General features: G+C 37.0%; 2 protein-coding genes across 3 annotated transcripts in view; one reads left to right on the top strand and one right to left on the bottom strand.

Annotated features, from left to right (window-relative positions):
• Nucleotides 1-10,802, top strand: part of LOC117385205 (rho GTPase-activating protein 20-like) — a 27,929-nt gene extending 17,127 nt beyond the window's left edge. The window contains exons 12-17 of the mRNA XM_033982477.2: nucleotides 5,101-5,213; nucleotides 5,638-5,830; nucleotides 6,394-6,505; nucleotides 7,283-8,076; nucleotides 9,377-9,575; nucleotides 10,459-10,802. Of these exons, the coding sequence (XP_033838368.1) occupies nucleotides 5,101-5,213; nucleotides 5,638-5,830; nucleotides 6,394-6,505; nucleotides 7,283-8,076; nucleotides 9,377-9,575; nucleotides 10,459-10,802 (1,755 nt within the window). The remainder of the gene's footprint in view (nucleotides 1-5,100; nucleotides 5,214-5,637; nucleotides 5,831-6,393; nucleotides 6,506-7,282; nucleotides 8,077-9,376; nucleotides 9,576-10,458) is intronic.
• Nucleotides 9,475-21,695, bottom strand: LOC117382320 (adrenodoxin-like). 2 transcript variants are annotated; one of them, XM_055227488.1, is made up of 5 exons: nucleotides 21,221-21,674; nucleotides 19,059-19,183; nucleotides 16,404-16,533; nucleotides 14,842-14,955; nucleotides 9,475-9,541 (listed from the first exon to the last, which is right to left on the bottom strand). In XM_055227488.1, the coding sequence occupies exons 1-4, from the start codon at nucleotides 21,343-21,345 to the stop codon at nucleotides 14,847-14,849; spliced, it is 489 nt and encodes a 162-aa protein (XP_055083463.1). In that variant the 5' UTR covers nucleotides 21,346-21,674; the 3' UTR covers nucleotides 9,475-9,541; nucleotides 14,842-14,846. The 2 variants fall into 2 exon arrangements, with proteins under 2 accessions (XP_055083463.1, XP_033835355.1); XM_033979464.2 differs by lacking the exon at nucleotides 9,475-9,541 and having other exon boundaries at nucleotides 13,401-14,955; nucleotides 21,221-21,695.

The raw sequence follows: 21,695 nt of genomic DNA, 5'->3' as shown, positions 1-21,695 counted from the left end.
AATCGTTTTATGAGGTTTTCAGAAAGATAGAGGAGTGGATATTTTATCATAGATCTTAAATATTTGCACCTTTTCTGCATCTTGTGTTTATTCATATTGTGATTTAGATTTGATTACTATTACTTCTGTAGCTCTCCTGTTGCACTGTGGACAGCCAGCATTTAAGATTGATAATGGATTTGATCGATGGTGAATTATCTTAAAGCAGATTAATTAAATTTTCCGCAATATAACTCCCCCTACAGCTGCCTTATAAGAATACACTATCAGAGAACAGATTCAAAAGTTTTTTTTAACTCTTTTCTTTTTTTTATTGAAATAAGGCAGTTTAATCACATAAAAAGAAACATATTGCCAAATATTTAGATAAAAGCCAGGTTTTCACAGGAGAACTTTCTTTGGGTCGTGTCAGTCATATTTCAAGGCTGGTTTTCTGCACAGAGAAAACAGGTGGAGACGACAGACGCTTCAGTCACCTCAAAAAATATATATTTAACCATCACATGGACTTACAAAGATGTAAGTCCATGAGGTAAATATGTTACTTAGTTCTGCTATAATAAACATTTATATAAATAAATCAGTGATATATTGACATTCATATATAACTACACAACTCAGAGCAGCAAACATGTCCAAAAACTGGTGCGACTTTACTGCTGAAGAGGACGAACTCCTCTACACTGAGGAATTTAACCTGATGGAGGAGCTGGGGTTAACCAACCCAGACCCTCTTGAGGAGGGTAGGTCTCCATGTTTTGAGGAGTTGGAGCAGTTAGAGCCTCAAAACCAACAGAGGTCTAATGAGAAAGACGAGTGAGGCATAGCTTTAGTCGTGCTACAACTCAAGGAGAGTGATAACATCCACCGATCCAGACCACACCCCTGGACCATCTGAAAAGGTGGGCCCCACCTTTCTAACTCTTGAGGAGTTGGAGAGGGAGCAGCTAGGGCCTTATTCTCGCTCATAAAACTCAGATGGTGCAAAAGGACAGAGCAACACAAGAACTTCAGACTGAGCTGGACAAAGTCAAACAGGAGAATGGACTTTTAGTGAAAGAGATAAATCAGCTTGTGAAAAAGCACGAGGAGGACAAGTTAAAGGTCCTGAAGAAAACAAAGCTGATTATTGAAGCTCATAACACTGAGATGGAGAGAGTGGACAGAACAATCCAAGAACTGAACTGGACCAAGTGAAGGAGGAGAGAGGAGGACTTAGAGACCAGAGAGATGAGCTGAAATATGAGCTTCACTCCAAAGATGGTGAGATTGAGGTCCTGCAGAAACAAGTCGCAGACATTAAAGAGATGCTGGAGAAAATTACAGAAGATTCCTGCCAAAAAAAACGAAGAGTGGGAGACGGAAAAGCAGAATTTTCAGAAGGAGGCTGCTGATCTCAAATACAAACTGCAGGAACAATCTTCGCAGAATACAGAACTGATGGCACAGGTCCAAAGATTGGAGAAGGAGAAGGACACCATTTTGAGGACCTGTCAGGTGCTGAAGGACAATCTGAAAAGGTCACAGGACGAGCACTCCCTGCTGAAGGATAGATGTAATGCACTGGAGCAGGAAGCGGAGCAGGACAAACATGGCAGAGCTGATCTACAGGACGTGGAGCAGGAGAGAAAAATCAAAACTAAAATAGAGGAGGAGACGGCTGTTGGAGCAAAATCTGAAGAGGGCAGAAGAACAGCGCTCCCTGCTGGAGCAGATGAGCAGAGCACTGGAGCAGGAGCTGGCGAAAAAAAAGAGGAAGTGGTACAGGAGGCTCCTGCGCATCTAGACCCTCTCTCAACCCCCTGCACCGTTCTGCACATGAACAATAAAGCATAACAAAAAAAGTTGTATTACAGTCTTTGAGTTTTTCTTTAATTTACACAAAAATCTGTTCATGTTTTTATTCTGTTTTGGGTCAGTCATGTTTAATAATTGGTTGAATTATGTATGGTAGCTTTAAGTACTTTAGGGAAAGCATGGGGTGAGTAATGGCAGCAATGGCAGTAGAAGTGGTCAATGTAGTAGCAGTGGTAATATACAGAGCTGGATCTTCCTATACTCAGACTGTGCAAGGTGCTTAGTACTCCACGGCTGCAAGGGGCCCCACCTCCCAAGTCCTGATACTTTCATCATTCATGTCTCTCTGTTAATCTACATGTAACAAAACGGAGCCTTGGTTTACTCCTCAGCGTATGCCAAGACTTCAGAAACTTTAGTGTGCAGAGGGTTACTGTTGAGAATAACAGAAGCTTTTGCAGGTCAAGTGAATAACCGTAAACGAGCCGTGAATGCGTCTTTTTGCATAATTTCCTCTAATGTGTCTGTACATTTGTGCACATATTAGACTCATATTAATGTTTAATCACCTGATAATTATTTATACATTATTTTTTCCTACATTCATTGAACAGAAATAACATGATCATGAAATGAAACTAAAGTGAAAGTTTTCATGGCAGTGTATAGGTCTTATTGACATTATGATAAAAAGATGAGCCTATGTATAATGAGTAAATCAAAGTGTTATGAAGTATTTATTTGTGGACCATCCTAGAGCATGTTTAGGGGCCTAGTGTGGCACTACCACATCATTTATAATACAGAATCCATAAATGTAATTACAGTTTAGCCAGTTGTAATACATTAAAATGTACTAGAACACAAGTAAAATGTCTATAATTTTCAAACATTTCTGGAGGGGGGGACCTCTTGGTAATGAGAAAAATATTGTTGCGTATTTTATGTGGCTGTTATAGTTGTTCTCAGCCTCTGTAAATGCCTTTGTGCTTCACTGTTTGATGTGGGTATTACAGACAGGGCTGGCTCTAGCTTTGAGGGGGCCCTAAGCTAAATTTGTCTCTGGGACCCCCAACAGTGGATGCCTCCTGGCTCATCTATTGGTGATTCACATGTAACAACATGACTCTGCTCTCATCATCTTGACCAGTTATATGACCGACATCACACTAAAAACATCCAGAATGTCACAGCTACTATAGTCACAAGAACAGAACACAAACATGTAAGAGGGGTCAAGAGTTTTAAAATTCTAGACATTTTTGCTTTGTTTCTGGTGGATTTTAATATGCTCCAGTTGGTGACAGTGGGCTTTAATTTACATAATAAAGGGTCCTTGCACCGGTGTAAACACATAGCTGCCCTCACCTCTGCCCAGCTCAAAAACAAACAGTACTACAGTAGTGGTTTACCTTTCGTGGTCTTGCTGTTTTTTTGTGCAATTTTACATGTTTTTTTTTTTACAGTAAATGAATGTCCATTGTGTTGTGCGTCCTGATTGGCTAAGGGACTGTAGACCATTGTCCATCAGTCTCCTCCGTGCTGTATCTCCTGTACAGTACAGAATCTGTTCAAACAAATTTACATAAATGTTGGATCGACACTACAGCGGAGCGACGCCAGGACGAAGACACGCAGTCAGAGGAACTGTGAAAGTCACTATTAATTAATTAAACAAGAGAGAAATGTGAGAAAACATTAATGTCTCATTGAGAAAAGTGTATAAAGTGTGTGATGAGGGGTTTTACAGCCTTAAAACATATGCGGATTTCGCCTTATTGTGGGTTATTTTTAGAACGTGACCCCTGCAAAAGACGAGGGACCACTGTATAGATATAAAGCAAATGTGAGTTTTTGAGAGGGATATTTAGGCTGCTGTAAACACACAAGCCCTGTTTCTTATAAACCTTGATATATTATTTTCAATATAAATGTATGGGCTCTTGGGGGCACTCTGGTGGCCTCAGGGCCCTAAGCAGCTGCTGCTTATTGGCTGGGCCGGCACTGATTACAGCTACATTTTGTGCATTCTATTTTTACTACTTATTTTGAATTTATTACCATTGATTTTTTTGCTCTTTGTTAGTCTGAGCTAATGTGTCTAAATAATTTCCCTTGTGGATCAAACGTCTTAAGTCTACAATGGAAATAATCGTTGCAGCCCTATTATATAATCACTTAGGTCCCCTCAGAATGTATGCAATGATAAATACAATTGTATAAAGATGAAATGCACCGTTCCTGATGGATCTAACTGTGAAAGATGTGGTCCTCCATATCACACATTACTCTCACTGTTGTTCCACATCTGTAAGCACTATTTTAATAACACGTTTTCTGACTCAGCCCTTGTGAGCAGTACAGGCTGTTCAATATCCTCTCAATGTTATAATCCTTATTTAAATCCTGTTAACTGCACGGATCGCAAAAGGTTTATGCACAAACAAAAGTGTGTCACTGATTATTATATAACATTACAAAGGTTGCTCAGGCTAAGATAATACTAATCTACTGGTAATCTATTCATTATTATTAGAGCACATGGTATAAGCGACTGCAAAGATTAACATATTGTGATATTAGGAAAAGTAATTGTTTGGTCTATGGACATTCATAGAGCCAAAGCATTGCAAAAAGAGTCAAATTCAAATTCTAAGTTTTTCATTATTTTTTTTTATGTAGTCCAATCCTGGTTTTAGACTTAGTTTAGTCTTTAAATTTTGATAGTGAAATTTAGTCCTAGTCTAGACCTGGTTTAGGTAATTTTAAATCCAATTTATATTGTTCTTAATGAATTTTTGATTAGATTTTTACTAACCAATATATTGTTCTTAAATTTGTTCATACATGGATTAGTTCTGGTTTAGTAATAAGGGACTTGCTACTGTCTGTCTATCCATCCATCCATGCATCCCTCCATCCATCTATCTATCTACCTGTCTATCTGCCCATCAGCCACCCACCTATTTATCTATCCATCTGTCTATCCATCTGTCCATCTATCTATCTGTGTCCGTCTATCGATCTACCTATCTATATTTCTTTCTTTCTTTGGGATCAATAAAGTATCTATCTATATTTTTATTGGATTTTCCTATTAAAAAGTACACAGAGAGTGGCCAGTCTGGATGCCAGGCTACTGGGCAATGAATCCTACTGAACCTTAGCATCTTTAATAATGACAATATAGAAACACAATTAAACATATTACTGCACAGTAAATGTCATTTTTCATGAGTACACCCAGAATATAACTGATGTTCATGTAGTTTTAAATGTGTCTATTTTCCTTGTTGTCTTCAGGAGTTCTTGCGGAGTATCCCGAACAGTTTGTTGTGTTGTGAACTTTATGAAGAGTGGCTCGATGCTTTGGAGGAAGATGACGAGGAAGAGGAGCAGGTGCACGATGTACAAAGGTTGGTTTTGAATCAAGTGTCTAGATTGAAAGGAACTGTATGTATTCTCCTGCACTCTCACAGTTTTAAAATAGGTTTTACAATCACAACTGGGTTGCCAGTGCCGTAATCTGCAATTTAAACCAAATGGATTTTCTGCAGTGCACCTGGCAACCCAAATGAGGGACTCATGTGAGGCTCATTCTGCTTTTTTTTCTCCAAATTATAACTTAAACAACTTCATGTGCAATGTTTTTGTGTTGAAGAACAAATCAGTATTACAGTTGTTATCAGTAAAAGTTATATGTGATTCAGCTCATATCTGCGGACAGTCATTTCCATGTTTGTAATAATATAAACGTTTCTAAAAGTTTGTTACTGGAAAAGAAAAAACATACTTCCTGAACCAAAAGTTATTAAAGACATTTTTTTTTTTTTTTGGTAGGATCCTCCTCCGACTGCCAAAGGAGAACACCATGCTGTTGCGCCACCTGCTGGCTGTACTCCACGTGATCCAGAGCAACGCCTCAGAAAACCAGATGACCAGTTTGAACCTGTCCATCTGCATCGCCCCGAGTCTGCTGTGGCCACCGGGGGCAGCACACAGCCCTGTGGTGGAGGAGGAGGGAACTAAGAGGGTACAAACACACTTTAAACTCAAAATATTCACCTTATTCGTGGACGTTACCGTGGGCACTTACATTGCTGTAAAAATAAAAATACAATACTTAAAGAACGGTGCCAGTGCAGCTTAATAGGAGGCCTGGTAAAGGTACACTATGTAACTTTTCTGGTGGGCTTATGGCACCTGCTTGTCTTTATAGATGTCATTGCTTTGCCTGGAATGTTACACAGTAGTGAATTCACTTTTTAATCTAGCCTTTATTCAGGTTTATGCAGGTGTTATTGTAAATTAATACCTTAAAAAAATGCATTATTAGTGACCCTCCACCAGAAAGTTACATAGTGCACCTTTACACGTAAGTCTCATGCTTCAATGTGAAAGTATCAGAGAACTGCAAAGCTGTTTAAACAATGTTATTTTTGGAAGTAGATCATTGTGGATAATCTGGCCGTTGTGACAACCTTAAACCTGTCAAAAGAATGCCCCAAATCTGCTTAAGTAGGAAAACAATGAGATCAACAAGGAAAATGGCTACATATGAACACTGGAAAATAACATAAATGTGCATCTTTTCAGATCTGTGACTTGGTGAAGTTCATGATCGAACACTGTCAGATGATTTTTGGAGAAGATCCCTCCACGATGTTGGGAGGGCCGCCCCAGAGACAAACGCCAGAGGAGGAGACAGGTGAAAACTCATTTTTTGTGTTGTAATACATTTAGCTGTTTTTTGATATTATTTCAAGTAGATTTAGTTTTTGTCAGGTCAGGGTTACAAACTATAGTAATCCCTAAAACTTGTATTGAAAGTAGCTACTCATTTGAACAAGTATTGACAAAAAATTACATAAAACTTGAGCTTTCTTGACTCACTTTAGAATGATTTTAAGCTTGATCAGTATTCGCAGATGACTGCATCGTAATATTTAAGGATCTACTACTAAATTTGTGTTAAAAATGACATTATATTTCAAAAAAACATGTATTTTGTCATCATTGTGTATCAAAATTGGGATCAAATATTAAGCCTTTTCCTTATTATCAGAATCAAGTCTGAAATTTTAGTATTGTGACACTAGTCTAGATAGGTCTTTTTTAGTCAACTGTCTCATCACAGCTCTCCAAATATAAACAAAAATACATTCAGCAAAGCCCATTTGTGGAGTAGATGGAGTATATTGAAATAATTTAATACTGTGGTTACTTTTATATAATAATTTTATACCAGATATACACAATTTTATTTTTCGAAGTAATTTCAAAGTAGTTTGATACGTGTTTTTACATAATGGTGTCAAAGTTGCATTGGTAAATAATATATCTGCTTAAGTCTGCACAGAATTTATCCCAACAATCATTTTTTTAAACCTGTAAATCCTCGCAACAATGTACAAAATAACACCTAATGTTTTTATTTGGTTTATTAAAATTGACAGAAATCCTTGTATTTTTTGTGTTGTTTTAGAATCTTGGCAGTACCCTTTGACCGACTCCTCCTACGACAGCCTGGAGAATGAACTGGACAACAGCAGCGGAGGATCCCCGAGTCTCATTCAACGCAAAATGGATAATCACCATGGCAACCACCACCAACCTCTCCAGGGCAGCCTCGATTCAATCCTAACATTCAGCGACTACGATCAAGAAAACGACACCGAAAACCCCTCCAAAGCAACAAGACATTACCGTATTGAGAAACTTGGAGGTGATAGCGTCATATACAGCTCGAAACAGGACTATAAATACGTTGAGTCGTCCCCGTCTCTTGGCTCGCCATCTTTAGAGGCTAGACATCGACCAAGGAGGAGATCTGAACCCGCTGTTACTTATATAAGGAAGTTACAGCCTTATAACTCAAATACAGGTGATGACGAGCAGCTGAACAGCCAATCAGATTTGAGAGATGAGTCCAAGAGGCGCGACTTGGGGTTCGGAATGAAACGTTTAGGCCTAGAAGCTAGTTTGTCAAGTTTATCATCAACTCCTAACTCTCCAGCACCTAATTACTCATCAATTGATTCACTGGACTCTTTCAGCTTTGATAAATCGCAAAGACAGCAAGTAAAAGCAAGCCTTACAGATGAAATCCCAGTTAGTATCATTTCAGCACCGGAAGATTATAGTGCAAAGGGTTCTCCGCCTAAAGACTTGGGAACGTTGAAAAGTTGTGGGAATCTTCATCCAAATTCGTGGTTGAAAAAGGATTGGAGGTTGACGTTAAGCCATAAGGACAATTTGAAGAAGGAAGAGAAGACACCGGTGAGTGAACATGGGTGTTTTGCCTAAGGACACAAAACTAGGATCATTCTGGAGGTGGTGCAAATATCTGGGTAGTAATGGAGCTCAACAGTGACCACCATCTCCTGGTTCCACAAGTAAATTTGCCCATAGACTTTGCAAAATGAATTAATATTAAATGTTTGAACGTTTGCACAGGGCTAATCAGCTCTGTAGTAACTAATGACCACAAGACCTGTAATTTTATTTAAAATCTGTTTCTGAAACATTACGAACTGCCAAGTTATTAAAACAATTGGTTAGATTACTTTCTACGTAGCTCGTTAGCCCCCGCAATGCCTTTGAATGTTTAATATTTAAATTATTTCAAAAGGTTATTGGAAAAATTTATGGAAAATTTACCAGAACCAGAGTAGAGTTGGAAATGGGACAATTGGACTGTATCCAATGTGACAGTTTGAGTGATTGGGTCATCTTTTTCCTAATTGGATTTTAGGACTTTAAAGGCACACTATGCAACTTTTTCCCAGAGGGTCTGCAACCTTGTTTGGATAGAGATTCTAGTGGGTTGCGTGGAATGTCGTACAATGCAGTGTTAAACTATTTATCAAGCAAAACTGATCAGGTATTGCTCCCTAAAGTACTTTGGTGACATCTAGGGGCTATAGTGAATATTTCAATTTCATACCTCAGAACAGGATAACTGAGCTGTAATTTAAATAATTGGCTAAATAAAAATGCTGTTTTAGCACTTTTTTCTCACGTGTTTAATTTTGGCATATTCATCAGAATATTTGTTACTTTTATTTTATTTATTTATTTTATACCATGGACTATACCAGGACTAAACAAGTACTAAGGTTGTTAAAAGAATCAAAATCGGATACTAACACTAAAACTAGTATCGAAAGTAGATACTCATTTGAGCAGGTATCGATACTAAAAAAATCACATTCACAGGACATAAATTAACCTTTCCTGAATGATCTTGAGATGTATCAGAACAAGTATAAGACACGGACTAGTAACACCCATGGACCACTATGGAACCTACCTGGACGACTGAGGGAGTACACAGATATAAGGCCATAATATAAAATAAAGTACTATTATTTAATGTTGGAAATCACATTCTACTGTCCTAAGAAAGAGCGTTTTTATTATCATCATTGTGGTATCGGAATCAGTATCGAGTATTAAGTCTTTTCCTTAGTATCAAAGAGGATTCAGTCTGTGATATAACAGGATATATAAAATAACAGGACCAAATCAGGACAAAAGAAAAACAATAAACTGTAATGTATTTTTTGTCTCCATTTAGATAGTAGCAGCTGATAAGTTTCCTGTGGTCATCAAAGGAGGTCCAGAGAAGTCCAAGGCCAAAGTAGTCCAGACCAAACCGGGCCAAAGAGGATCCAAAGAAGACCAGGTCCAAACCAGCCCCTCCCCCTCTCTGTTCTACCGGCAGAGCGGTCCCACACTGTCCCTGTTCAAGAAGCAGAGATCTACAGAGGAACAAGGCAAGTTTACACAGGATTTGACTTTGAATCTATTATTAATTCATATCTATTCATTTATTTGTTATTTACTCTGACTAAATATTATCTTTTTGTCGGTTTGGTCACTTTGTTTTAGTCTGTACTCAATACACACTGCCTCCCTAGACTACAACTAACCTTCGACCATATGTATTACCTTAATAGGCCTACTTATTAACGAGGTGTCACCCATTACCTTAAATCTCCGGCAGACCTGTTCTTAGTCCTACTAAAATCTGGATAGGCCAATTGGTAAGCCTATTTATATTAACCATTTTTGTGTAAGCCAACGATTAGTCCTACTTAAAATCCAGGTAGATCTATTTCTCTACTTATTTCACCTAGTTTCTTGTAAGCCTACTGTTAGTTCTGCTCAATTTCAGGTAGGCCTATTGGTACTTATATTAACCATTTTCATGTTGGTCCACAAATAGTCCTACCTACATCTGGGCTCACATGTATCACCCATTGCCTGTTAGGCCTACTTACCACTAGGTATTACAGGGCACTGATGTCTTTACCTGTGGGTAGACCCACTTATCAAGTACTTTCATCACTAATTTCCTTGTAAATTGTACTTTTAGTCACATCTCTTTTAATATATGCCTACTTCTTAACGGTAGACTTAGCTTAGCAACCTGCCTGACATGCCTGTAGCCCTACATGTGACATTTCACCCCTACTTACCTATAATCACCACATTCTGCTGCTACTACTACAAGAACTACTACTACTACAAGAACTACTACAACTACAACTACAACTACAACTAATACAACAGCAACAAGAACTACAACTACTACTACAACAACTAGAACTACAACAACAGCTAGAACTCCTAACAAATTCCTCTCTCGTCCTGCAGCTAATCCTAAACTGTCCCAGAGACGTGGATCAGAACCAAATCGGGTTCTTGTCGATCGGGTCTCTGGTCTCCATAGAACCCGTCTTCCAAGCGACCCAGGACTGAAAGTATCTGAGGTGGACGGCGAAGAGGCGTCCGCAGGGACAAGATTTTGTCTTTCCCCTCATGCGACAAAAGCAGTGAAGGACTATTTCTCTTCACATCCACGCAGCAATCCCCAGAGCAGCAAACAGGTGGCACTAGCCCTGGTGGAGAGCCAGAGGGAGTGGATTAAGCGGTGCAGTGACCCTCAAACTGAACCAGACTTTGAACAATTGTTACTAGCAGAAGAGTCCTACGTCTAACTATCAGAGCTTTAAATGTTAATAAAATTGCAATTTTTTTCACGGTAAAAAACAAACGTCTACAATGTCCTGTCTTGCCCCAGTACAGATATATTGTATAAGCAGCTCTTGGTCAAAATAAATAAGCTGTGTACTGCTCTTAAGTGATAATCAGGAAGTGCGCTGGCATGCTAGTTGTTGTTTGCTTTACAGTGATGATTCTGGAAGTCGTGAAAAGCGCTTCTAACTTCATCGAGGTGAATAATTAGGATACTTTAACTGCATAAGGTTAAGAGAGGAATAACTTTGGACCACTGTAAACTGTTTAAACAATTTTTCATGTTTTTAAGACTAAAAATCAGGTACAGTTCTGTTCAATGAATCAAATAAATGCTTTTAGTTTTGAAAAAAAAAGTTATGCAGAAGGGCTTTAAAGCTACCATCTGTAAGTGTTTTTTCACCAGTAGATGGCAGATGAGAAATCTGTTGTTTTTTATTATTTTCAATATGACTTAAGGACAAATGATATGCTTTATGTTGACAACAGAGTATTGAACAGCAGTTGTTGTAAATTGTAACTTACTTGTTCAAATATGAGGTCTAATATGAGATGTATTTTGTATAATAATGTTTGTAATATAAGTTAAACTCTGCCATTTTAACCTGCTGTTGCCTTTTAACATTATAAACAGCCAAATTCAAACGCTTCATAATTTGCCATTGTGTTTAGAAAATGTTAAATTACTACAGTAGATCTAACATTAACTTGCCTATATCCTTGAAAGTACATTCACAAAATTAAAAAGTACACTACATAACTTTTCTGATGGAGGTCCGCCATCTGCTCGCCAGAGATGTATTGCCTAGAATGTTCCACACTACAACATTAAACACATATCTTGCTCACCTACAGATGTTTTTTGTTGCTAATGCTAATATTTCTATTTTCCTATTTTTATTTTTCTGTCTGCCATGCCGTTGCCAAGGACATCGCTACATGCTCCTTTAATGCCATACTGTGAAAAATTTGACGCACAGAAAGAATCTATTGTAATCTCCACGCAGACAAGCAAGTGGCAGACCTTCCAGTAGAAAAGTTACATAGTGTGCCATTAAAACAATAGGAGCTACATTTTGATTGTGATACAAATGCTTGTCCTTGGTTATGCAAATAATGTAGCAGTTAAATTTAAGATATTTTTACAGTTATTGCCACTGCCTCCTTAGAAGTTTCTGTTCTTAATTTGTAAGTTTGTGCAAATATTACAATAGTCCAAGTCAGGGCACTGTTACTATCACTGAGCGATAGGACCTGTGCCTTGGCAGAGGTCTATGGTCTCCAAATGCATTGAAATTAATCTTTTGGAAAATAACACGTACATTGTAATTTTGTATATTTCACTTGTGCAGTATCAAACAAACCAGAAAAGCTTTCATTGTAAATAAGATACGAAAATAAATACCGCGTTGGTTGGCATACTTTGCAATTACCGACCTTTTCTAGACTTGTTTTAATGCATTTAAAAAGTGCTGCTTTGTAACCAGCTGTTCCATCACTGCCAATATTTACCAATTTATGAGCTATAAGAAAATAAAGTATATACTGTAAAATATGGTATTTTGTCCTGTTTTATGACAGTGTTACAGTTGATAAGACATTTTCAATTGAGAGTCTTGATCTGTTTTAGTGTAGTCAAAATTTCTTTAAATCAACAGAAATATATAACATTTAATCATATAAAACATTATTTGCAAAGTGAGGGGACAAGTATATCAGTAATAATAAGTACAAGCTCTGCAAAATAGCCAATTCAAACTGGAAACTGATGATCATTGTAATACAAACAATGGAGGGTGACAAAAAAAAAAAAAAAAAAAAAAAAAAATATATATATATATATATATACACACACACACATTTTTTGTATCCTGGCTGCTAATAATAATCAGATGACATTTTTGTGTTCGAAATGTGCCTGTATATGTTTTGGTTGAGTTTTGAAAGTACTGTTGCTTGGGATACAGAACACACATGTCAATATTTTACAGATGAGATGTGAGTCTAGTCACCGATGAATTTCCTGGAGCTCAGATGGATGTGATTGACAAGTGGCTTAGCCAAAGAGCGACACACATGTTTTGTCCGTAACAAATATGGCTATGAAAAAGATGAAAGAAATATCACATCTGACTAAAAACATGGAGGATTTCTGCATAATCAATGAGCTAAACACTGAACTGTTAATCTAAGGTGAGAAATGTGATTTTGTTTGTAAATGATAGATGACCAATGAGATCCTTTGTTTCACATGCGTCACTGAAATAAAGAAATCTGATTGGACGGGACCACACTGAAAAGGAGCTGTCTAAAAAAAATAGAGCTATCACTGTGGACCTGCTAAACATCACCTTATATCTATATATGGTTTCTCTTTTTTGCTTTTTTTGTTAATACCAGACAAAACACTTAAAAACTTTGATAATATTAATCATTAATACAGCTCCCAATTCTAATGCAAACCAACATTCGCCCACGCCCTCTATAAAACGCAACATTTCAATTCAAATTTGATAGTAACACAACGTATACAGATGATGATACAGACTGACCACAGCTTTAGAAAGTGATTATATTTTTATTATGACACTATACAGTTAAACAGTGGTGTTTGTACAATCACCCGGTTAAATTAGCTCAGTGTTTAATGGACTTTTGATTAAACGGACAAACAGTAGTAGTAATAATAATAATAATAAAACACAAATAATAATAATAAAATAAGTGGATACGGCAGTTTGAACACATTCTCCTTTTAAAATCAAGTTGTCACGTCCAGGCCCCATTCAGTTTATACCTGCTTCTATTTAAATATAAAACTATTGTATAAAATATGGTTTACGTAGTGTTTGTTTCCCTTGTTGTTATTCTTAATTTTAAAGATGTACTAAGTAACTTTTCTGGTGGAGGGTATGTCTCTATGGAGATGTTTCCATCTTCACCAAGAACATTTGTATTGAACCTAACTACTGAATCTGTATAGAGACAAGCAGGTTCATGTTATAGCTCAGATCTGTGGAGAAGTCATACTGTGGAACATTCTAGGGAAAGGTAGTAACATCTCCTCTTCCAGAAAAGTTACACAGTGCATCTATAAACTCGATATCCAATTTGTTACTTAACCACACCTATAACAGAAAAGTCAGTTTTTTGGTACCGATAGTTAATTTCATATTAGCCCAAAAATATAGCTTCAGCTCATTCTACAGGGACATATATGTTAAACATTCGTTAGTTGTGATTCAATTAGGGACCAAATACATAATTGGAATATCGTATCGCTTAGTACTACATCAAGTCTTAATAATGTTGTTTTCCATTTGAATATAACTACTTAAAAATGTTAATGATACTTTGCTGAACATTCTGCCATAGGCAGCACATATTGGCAAACACTGCCAAAGATGTTTTGAGATCGCTCTTGAACAGTTTCAGCACCCTGTGATCAATACAAGCATTCATGGTCCAGTTTAGGTGTTTGATTTTCAACCAAAAAGTTGAGGCTCAAACTGACAGACCGTTGGCTAATGCTAACTAGCGTGTAACGTTATTTGAGAGAGACTTGTTTAACAACACAAATCAGCTCATCTGTTTTTATTCCAACCAAATCAGTTATTTGTGGTCAGATTGTGATAAAACAAAACTCAAAATAAAGTGTAACTTGAGAAACAGAGCTTTAGACAGCAGTGTCTCCAGTTAGCTTCACCCCCCAGAGAAAGTTGATGACATCAGCAGCAAAGTATCAATAAGACCACAAAAAATAATAACTTAAATGGGAAATTGACTGTAAAGGCAAATATGAAACCCAACTCCACATGGATAAGAAGACTTTTCCCAATAATATTAAGTTTAGCATCTATTATAGGCCATTTTGTGTAGAAAACTAATAAATCTATTGTATCAAAAGTCAGGAAACCGGTGAGGAGCATTTGGACCTACCCCGGGCCCTGGACACCGAGCATGGCGCCCCCTTGTGTGCGCGGATCTGTAACTACAGCTCACAGTTTTTATGCAGAACCATCCTTGCTTTGTCTGATGTCTGCTACGCTTTCGGGGACACGCGCCACCATTCCTTCCAGAGATTTGGTCAGGCAGATCTGGCAACCCAATCGAGACCTAAAAAAAGGGTATTATATATAAGATGAGTTTTGATTTGAACCTATAATAATCTGCTCATATGATTTTATAGTGATGCTGTGCTTCTATGTTTAATGGTCCTATATTACACAAAATGGACTCTTGTGAGCTTTAAGACATGTTATAATGCTGTTACCTCATCAAAAACATGCCTGGAGTTGTGTTGTTTCATTCACAAATGTTTGAGTAATCTTTTATTATTATCTCCAAAGCTAAAAATGCTCTGTTCCACCTTGTGATGTCATGAAGCAGTAGTTTTCAAGTTAACAGCTCTTTTTATCTTTAGTTCAGCAAAGATTGGCAATTCAGGCCTGAAATAATCCAATGATACTAGTGAAGGTGTATGGAGTTTAAAAACACAGTGGAGCACTTCCTGTATCACCACATGACATCACAAGGTGGAACAGAGTGTTTTCCGTTTGAGAGAAGAACTCAGCCTAAATTATGTGAATACTGTTTGTTTCCTTTAAAAGTGAATATGACAGATGACTTGGTTTGGTGGGGTTGTACCTGTGGTAAATATTGGTCATAGCTTTACATCAGTTATGCGGCAGTTTGTGGGAAAAGTTAACAAAAGTACAAAAATACAGGGCTTTAAACCAGAATACCTCTAACCATGACCACACCAAAAAAATCCATCCAAAATGCAGGGACAATTTACTCACAAAGAGGCATTTTCTGTCAGTTTAAAAATTGCACAATAGTTAAGCGAAGGTTTATAGTTTAATTTGATCACCATTATTGTCTGCAGCGTATTGTGTCAGCGACTCTTTCTGAGGTCAATTACCTTTTGCAATTATATTCACAATCATTCACCTAAAAAACAGTTAATTTTTGCCGCGAAGTAAAATGATTAACTTCATCAAAATACTAAAAAAATTAAAATATGATGATCTTAACCAAGTACTCAGTCTGATGCATTTAGTTATATTTTTATAACCAAGATTTCACAAAAAATCTTTTTTTTTTCTCTATCTTTTATTTTGGTGAAGTTTATAATTTTACTTCCTGGTTGGACACAGATGTGACATACATAGAGATAATTCCATAGCTGTTACTTGGCAACCATAATGTAAATAAGGGCCAAAACCTGTCTAAATTACACAACAGTTATGATAAAACAAAATATGTAAAGCCTGTATTTTTTTAAACTGTCAGAAAGATGTGTGTAAATTATCCGTGCAATTTGGATGCAATTTTCCGTGTTGATGAGGTACAGGTATATAGGTTTCAGAACTCAGCACTACTTCCTGTATTTTTCTCCCTTTCCTCTCAACTTTTTTTCCCCACAAACGGTCACTTGACTGATGTAAAACTATGATACTATCCCACCAAACCAAGTCAGTTAGAAAAACATGAAAACCTGTCATATGCACTTTAATATAAATGAGTTATTACTAAAAGTGTTTGATGGGCAGTATTCTCACGTGTCCGTCAGGCCGTATGCCAGGTCCAGCATGTCCATCTCCTCGTCTGTGATTGGCCCCAGCTGCTTGTAAATGTCCTCATCAAAGATTAAGTGACACGTGGAGCAGGCCAGTGTCCCCTCACATGCTCCTACAGAGATCAAGAAATATTCACTGTCAAATTTAGGCATGGGACTACGGTGAGTGACATTGTCAGAAATGAATCTCTATTGATTTTTCTGCATTATCTCGATCACGATATTCAGATGATTTTTTAACAATAAATCATCAGTAAGTTTTGTTTTGTTCATGTTCATTAACAATACTGCACATATAGAATAGTTTTTTTTAGGGGAAATTCTGCTTTAGGGTTATTGTGCCAGTGGCATATAGTATAGCATTGAATATTATCGTTTATAGTCTATATTTACTGTTATTCTGACAGGCCAACGTGAACGCACCATAAATGCAACCACAAAAGTTCAGACATATAATTCTATAAACTTGTTTGAAACATTTCTTCTCATTTTATTTTCACTCACCTCTTTTTGCTGTAATTTTTCATTGTTTCATTTACAGGTGATATACTCCGCATTCAAAATGTTGCATATCTTCAGAAAAACTGAAAATTTCCAATATCATCAATTTTTCAATATATCCCACACGTACAGGGAACAATACTGAAATCTACAGTCATTTTCAATAATCTGTATTATGTATTCACTACACACTTGATGATAAGCTACTTCTGAAGCCACACCTGCCCTGGGGTAGACTGACAAAAGCGAGGCTGCCAATCTGCCTCCAACAACATTCCTACATGCACCAGATCTCGTGTGTCTTCCCCAAGGACACAACAACTACTGCACGACTGTGGGAACTGGCATTTTTCAGTTTTCTCTTATCCAAATACTAATCAGCTCAAATCCTGCCAGGCTTCAGAGCACAAGGGACTAACACTGTAGTTTGGCCGTTAAGAACCAAAAAGTTTTCAGTTTATCTGCAAAACTATCTGCAAAACTCAACTAAAATGAATTACATATTTTGTTTTTTCAGGAAACTAGTATTAAATATAACATATGTAGAATATTATGCAATTATATCAAAATATTACAAATATCATATTAAATCATTCCCCCGTATTAGGGCTGCAAGATTAACTGAAATCAACATCGCAATGTAAATGGACACAATTAGCAAATCTCAAAAAGGTGGCAGTTTTTGATGTACCATAATTTTGTCCACAAACAACATCTCCCGTCTTATTCTGCGTAAAAACTGCTCACCCAGTAATTCAGATCTGCTAGAACAGATTCTGAAATGTGATTCTTCTATTAGTTTGGTCAGGTCAGCTTTCAGTCTTTTTCTCAATTGTTCTGGATGTTTTTAAAAATGTGAACTTTGAACAAAATCCTATTATTTAAACATCGGAATATAAGGCGCACCTTCAATGAATGGCCTATTTTAAAACAAATTTCATATATAGGGCACACCGCATTATAAGGCGCATAGAATATATAATATGGAGCTGCGCTAAAGGGAATGTCAACAAAACAGTCAGATAAGTCACTCAGTCAAACTTTATTGATTAAATAAAAAAAAAAAAACTTCTGAAAACTTTGTTCACTCACAAAACAAGTTAATGCATTCACAATATAGTAACTCGAAATAGTGCAACGCAATAACAATAACTCAATGTAGTTCAAACGTTAATGTCCATATTCACAATATCTCCCAGCCTTGTTTAGTTGTAAACACGCGAAAGAAGCACGTAAAGCTCACTTTTTCAGTTCATTCCTCATTCACGAATCTGTCGAATTCTTGTCTGAGTTGAACAGTTGGGCGAGCTCGGCATTCAAAGTGCCCGATTCCGTCTCGTCAAAATCGCCATTATCCATGTTGATGCTGTTGTCTTAACAGTTCAGTGACAATTCCTGCCTTCGTGAAAGCTCGGACCACAGTTGAGACTGATATATCAGCCCAGGCATCCGCAATCCATTGGCAGATTGTGGCGTATGTCGCCCGGCGCTGTCTCCCTGTCTCCCCGTTATCCCTATAGCGTCGGATCCTATCGTCGCTGATGGAGCGGGTTGCGGACTTTCCAGCAGCGTAACTCTGCGCCCAGTCGTGCTCTCATGTAAATTCGAACGGCGTCTCAAAGCAGAGACATAGGGCTATCTAAATATTTTACCGTCATTACGGTAATCTGCCTTGGTTGTCCCTCAAAGGTGACGAATGAGAGCGCGGGTGCTGCGGAGATTTTTCCAGTCATTTATTCGATGCGTAAAAGAAAAAATATGGATGGATGTGTAAAATAGAAGTAGTTGTGTGAAAAAATGCAGTAAATTCTGATACTTCGTTTAACATGATTTTTATGGCTAAAAAAGAATAAAAGTGTAGGTCTAGGTAAGCTATACTGGCCCATAGTGTGCTCAGTCCTTAAAGGGTTATTACCGCTATTACTTCGGAGACGCCTCCTGACTACGGGTGTCATAATTGACCAATATTGATCCATATATAAGGCGCATCGGATTATAAGGCGCACAGTGGGTTTTTGAGAAAATTAAAGGCTTTTAGGTGCGCCTTATAGTGCGGAAAATGCGGTAAATCACAAATCTAATCACAAAAAAATAAATGAATAAAACAAAAATCACAAAGCATTACCAAATGACTTACCAAATCCATCAAAGTCCAGGTCTTCATTTATGACCACATCGAGCAGAGAGTCTCCAGGAGAGCCCTTTACTGTGACCTTCTCTCCATCTCTGTTTACAAAATGCACCGTCACTTTGTTATCCGCCCTGTAAATTCAAAATAAACGTTTCAAAACATCAAGCATTAAACTCTAAGAACCCACAAACCCACAGTAAAGTTTACTCTTCTGCACAGGACATTATATTAGCCCTATACAACTGCGGCTTTTAGGATTTGTCGTTTAATTTAATTGAGCGGATCAACATTCCTCCTTGGCTTAAAAAGGCCTTTGGGGCAAGTGTATACACTCAATGTAAGGACTTAAACAAAATTCACTTTCACTGAGAACTGAACTAACCAAACATGTATATGAAATATTTTTGATACGAAAACTTTTAACATGAAGAATAAATTTGATCAATATGAGTAAACAAAAAAAAAAAAAAAAAAAAAAAAAAAAAAAAAAAACTTTCCTTAGTCCAAAAACAACATCACGTTGTCCCTTGAAATGTTGAAATGTTAAAATATTACTCACAAAGTACTAAGAAAACCCTCTTCTTGGCTTTGAAAATAATTGATTTGGTAATTTGGCTCACTCCGTTTTTATCAATGAACCCACATCTCCCATGTCCCAATGTCCTTTTGCACTTTAAAAACACAACATGCTCTTTTGAATGACAGCGCTAACAGGCTAAAGGCTAAAGGCTAATCACACACACAGCAGACGTAAATATATAAACTCAATGACCTTTAGTTTTGGGCCAAGTGGCCATTGAAAACAACCTACAGGAACAGTTATAACATCTCCACTTCACCAAAAAAATAAATAAATACACAGTGCGCCTTTACATTTCCACATCAAGGTTTTTATAAACTTTCAGATTTATAAATGCAATACATTTCCTAGCATCAAAGCACATCAAAGCATTAGCATAAAGGATTATTAATCCATGAATCATTCGATCAATGCTATCATAAGACACTGAGTGAATAAATTCAACTTTAAATAGTATGATAGTCACAATAACATGGACTATTAGTCATGATTAATAGATTCATTGTTGCAGCCCAGCCCCATCTTAATGTAAATTCCTTTTTATAATGTGCACAAAAAACATGTACAATTGACACCATTAATGGTTAAATCTAGTTTAAAATCAAGGTGTATGAACTGTTTAAATTTTGTTTTATTTTTTAAGTTAAAAGTATCAAAGACTATGATAAAATCACAATGTGTCTTCTCAAAATAATCCTAATTTTAAACTTCTACAACTCTCTCTTGCACATATAATAAGCAGTTTGGCCCTGGGAATTATGCTTGTCCCTTGTCCTTGAACGCATCCTTGGACCCCAGGATGAAATATTAATCCCAAAACCTTGTATCCAAATTGTAGTTTTGGGCCAAGAATTCTTCTGGAAAAATGAACTACCGGTAATCTCATCACAGTATGAGTGATGTCATTTAAAGTCAAAACACATAATAAACTGATGAGTTTGACACAATCATTACTGTAATGGTACTGTAGTAATTGTTATTTTAGATTTATTTCAGTATCATTTCTAGTACTTATTTATACATATATTTTCCAATATTGTCTAGGAATGATTGAAAATGCATCTATTTATGTATATATTTATTTGATTATTTATTTAGCTTATATATCTGCTGTATAAAGTAGATCAGCCTCAATCACTTTTACACAAGGTTTTTGTCGAATAGTTAATTATTATCAATTTACATCACTTACCAAATGTTTGTCTTACATTTTTTAAGAGACTGTCCTGATTACAAACATTTAAACCATTGGGTAATGTTTAAAAATACAAAATATAAATTCTCAGTCAATTAGTTTGAATGATGTCTCTCTAATATATTATTATTATATTACATTAACTTTACGAAAATGATTGAGTGCAAGACTGTGCTAATTCAGTGACAAAAAAATTAGCAAATTACATTACATAAATACTTTCTCAGTACACCAAAGATGCCAGTTCTTTTCCAACAAGTTTACGCACCATTACCCACCAATTACCCACCATTACGCACCCAAACTGTTTAGTATTACCATTTCAAAGTCTGCAAATAAGCCCGGAGCATATGTATTTTTGTTAAGTTGTGTGTAGAGTGTAAAGTTACTCACCTTAGGGGCTGTATGCCGGAGGTAAAGCTTCTAGGATTACTGTGCCAAACTGCAGGAGAAGACAGGACAGCGACCGATCTACGTGAATACTGCGCCAATCTTCTAAAAGCTGTAACTAAAGCCATAATTAAGGCAAAAAAAAACTCTATATTCAAAAGGCTCTGTTGAAGAAGGAACCCTCTCGGTCAAAAAGTGGGCTATGCTAGAAAACAGTGATGCTAGCTGCAGTGTTACTTTTCAAGCCGACAAAAGTCAATCTGTCAGTGTCACGCTCATTGCGCAACATACAACTTGTGCAAACCTGTCCGGAAAACCGAAAATACTGCGCCACGACCGAGAGGGCAAAGAAAAATAAACAGAAATGCGGTTTGAAGGTGGTGTCGGAGGTGCACGATGCTCACGACCTGCAGAGGAGAAAGTAAACCACGGCAGCGCACGGGACTGACTCTTCCTGTATTACAAAACACGTGTCTGT

Source organism: Periophthalmus magnuspinnatus, chromosome 2 (genome assembly GCF_009829125.3).
Source record: "Periophthalmus magnuspinnatus isolate fPerMag1 chromosome 2, fPerMag1.2.pri, whole genome shotgun sequence".
Lineage (NCBI taxonomy): Eukaryota > Metazoa > Chordata > Actinopteri > Gobiiformes > Gobiidae > Periophthalmus > Periophthalmus magnuspinnatus.
This window is presented reverse-complemented; position numbering and strand designations above follow the sequence as displayed.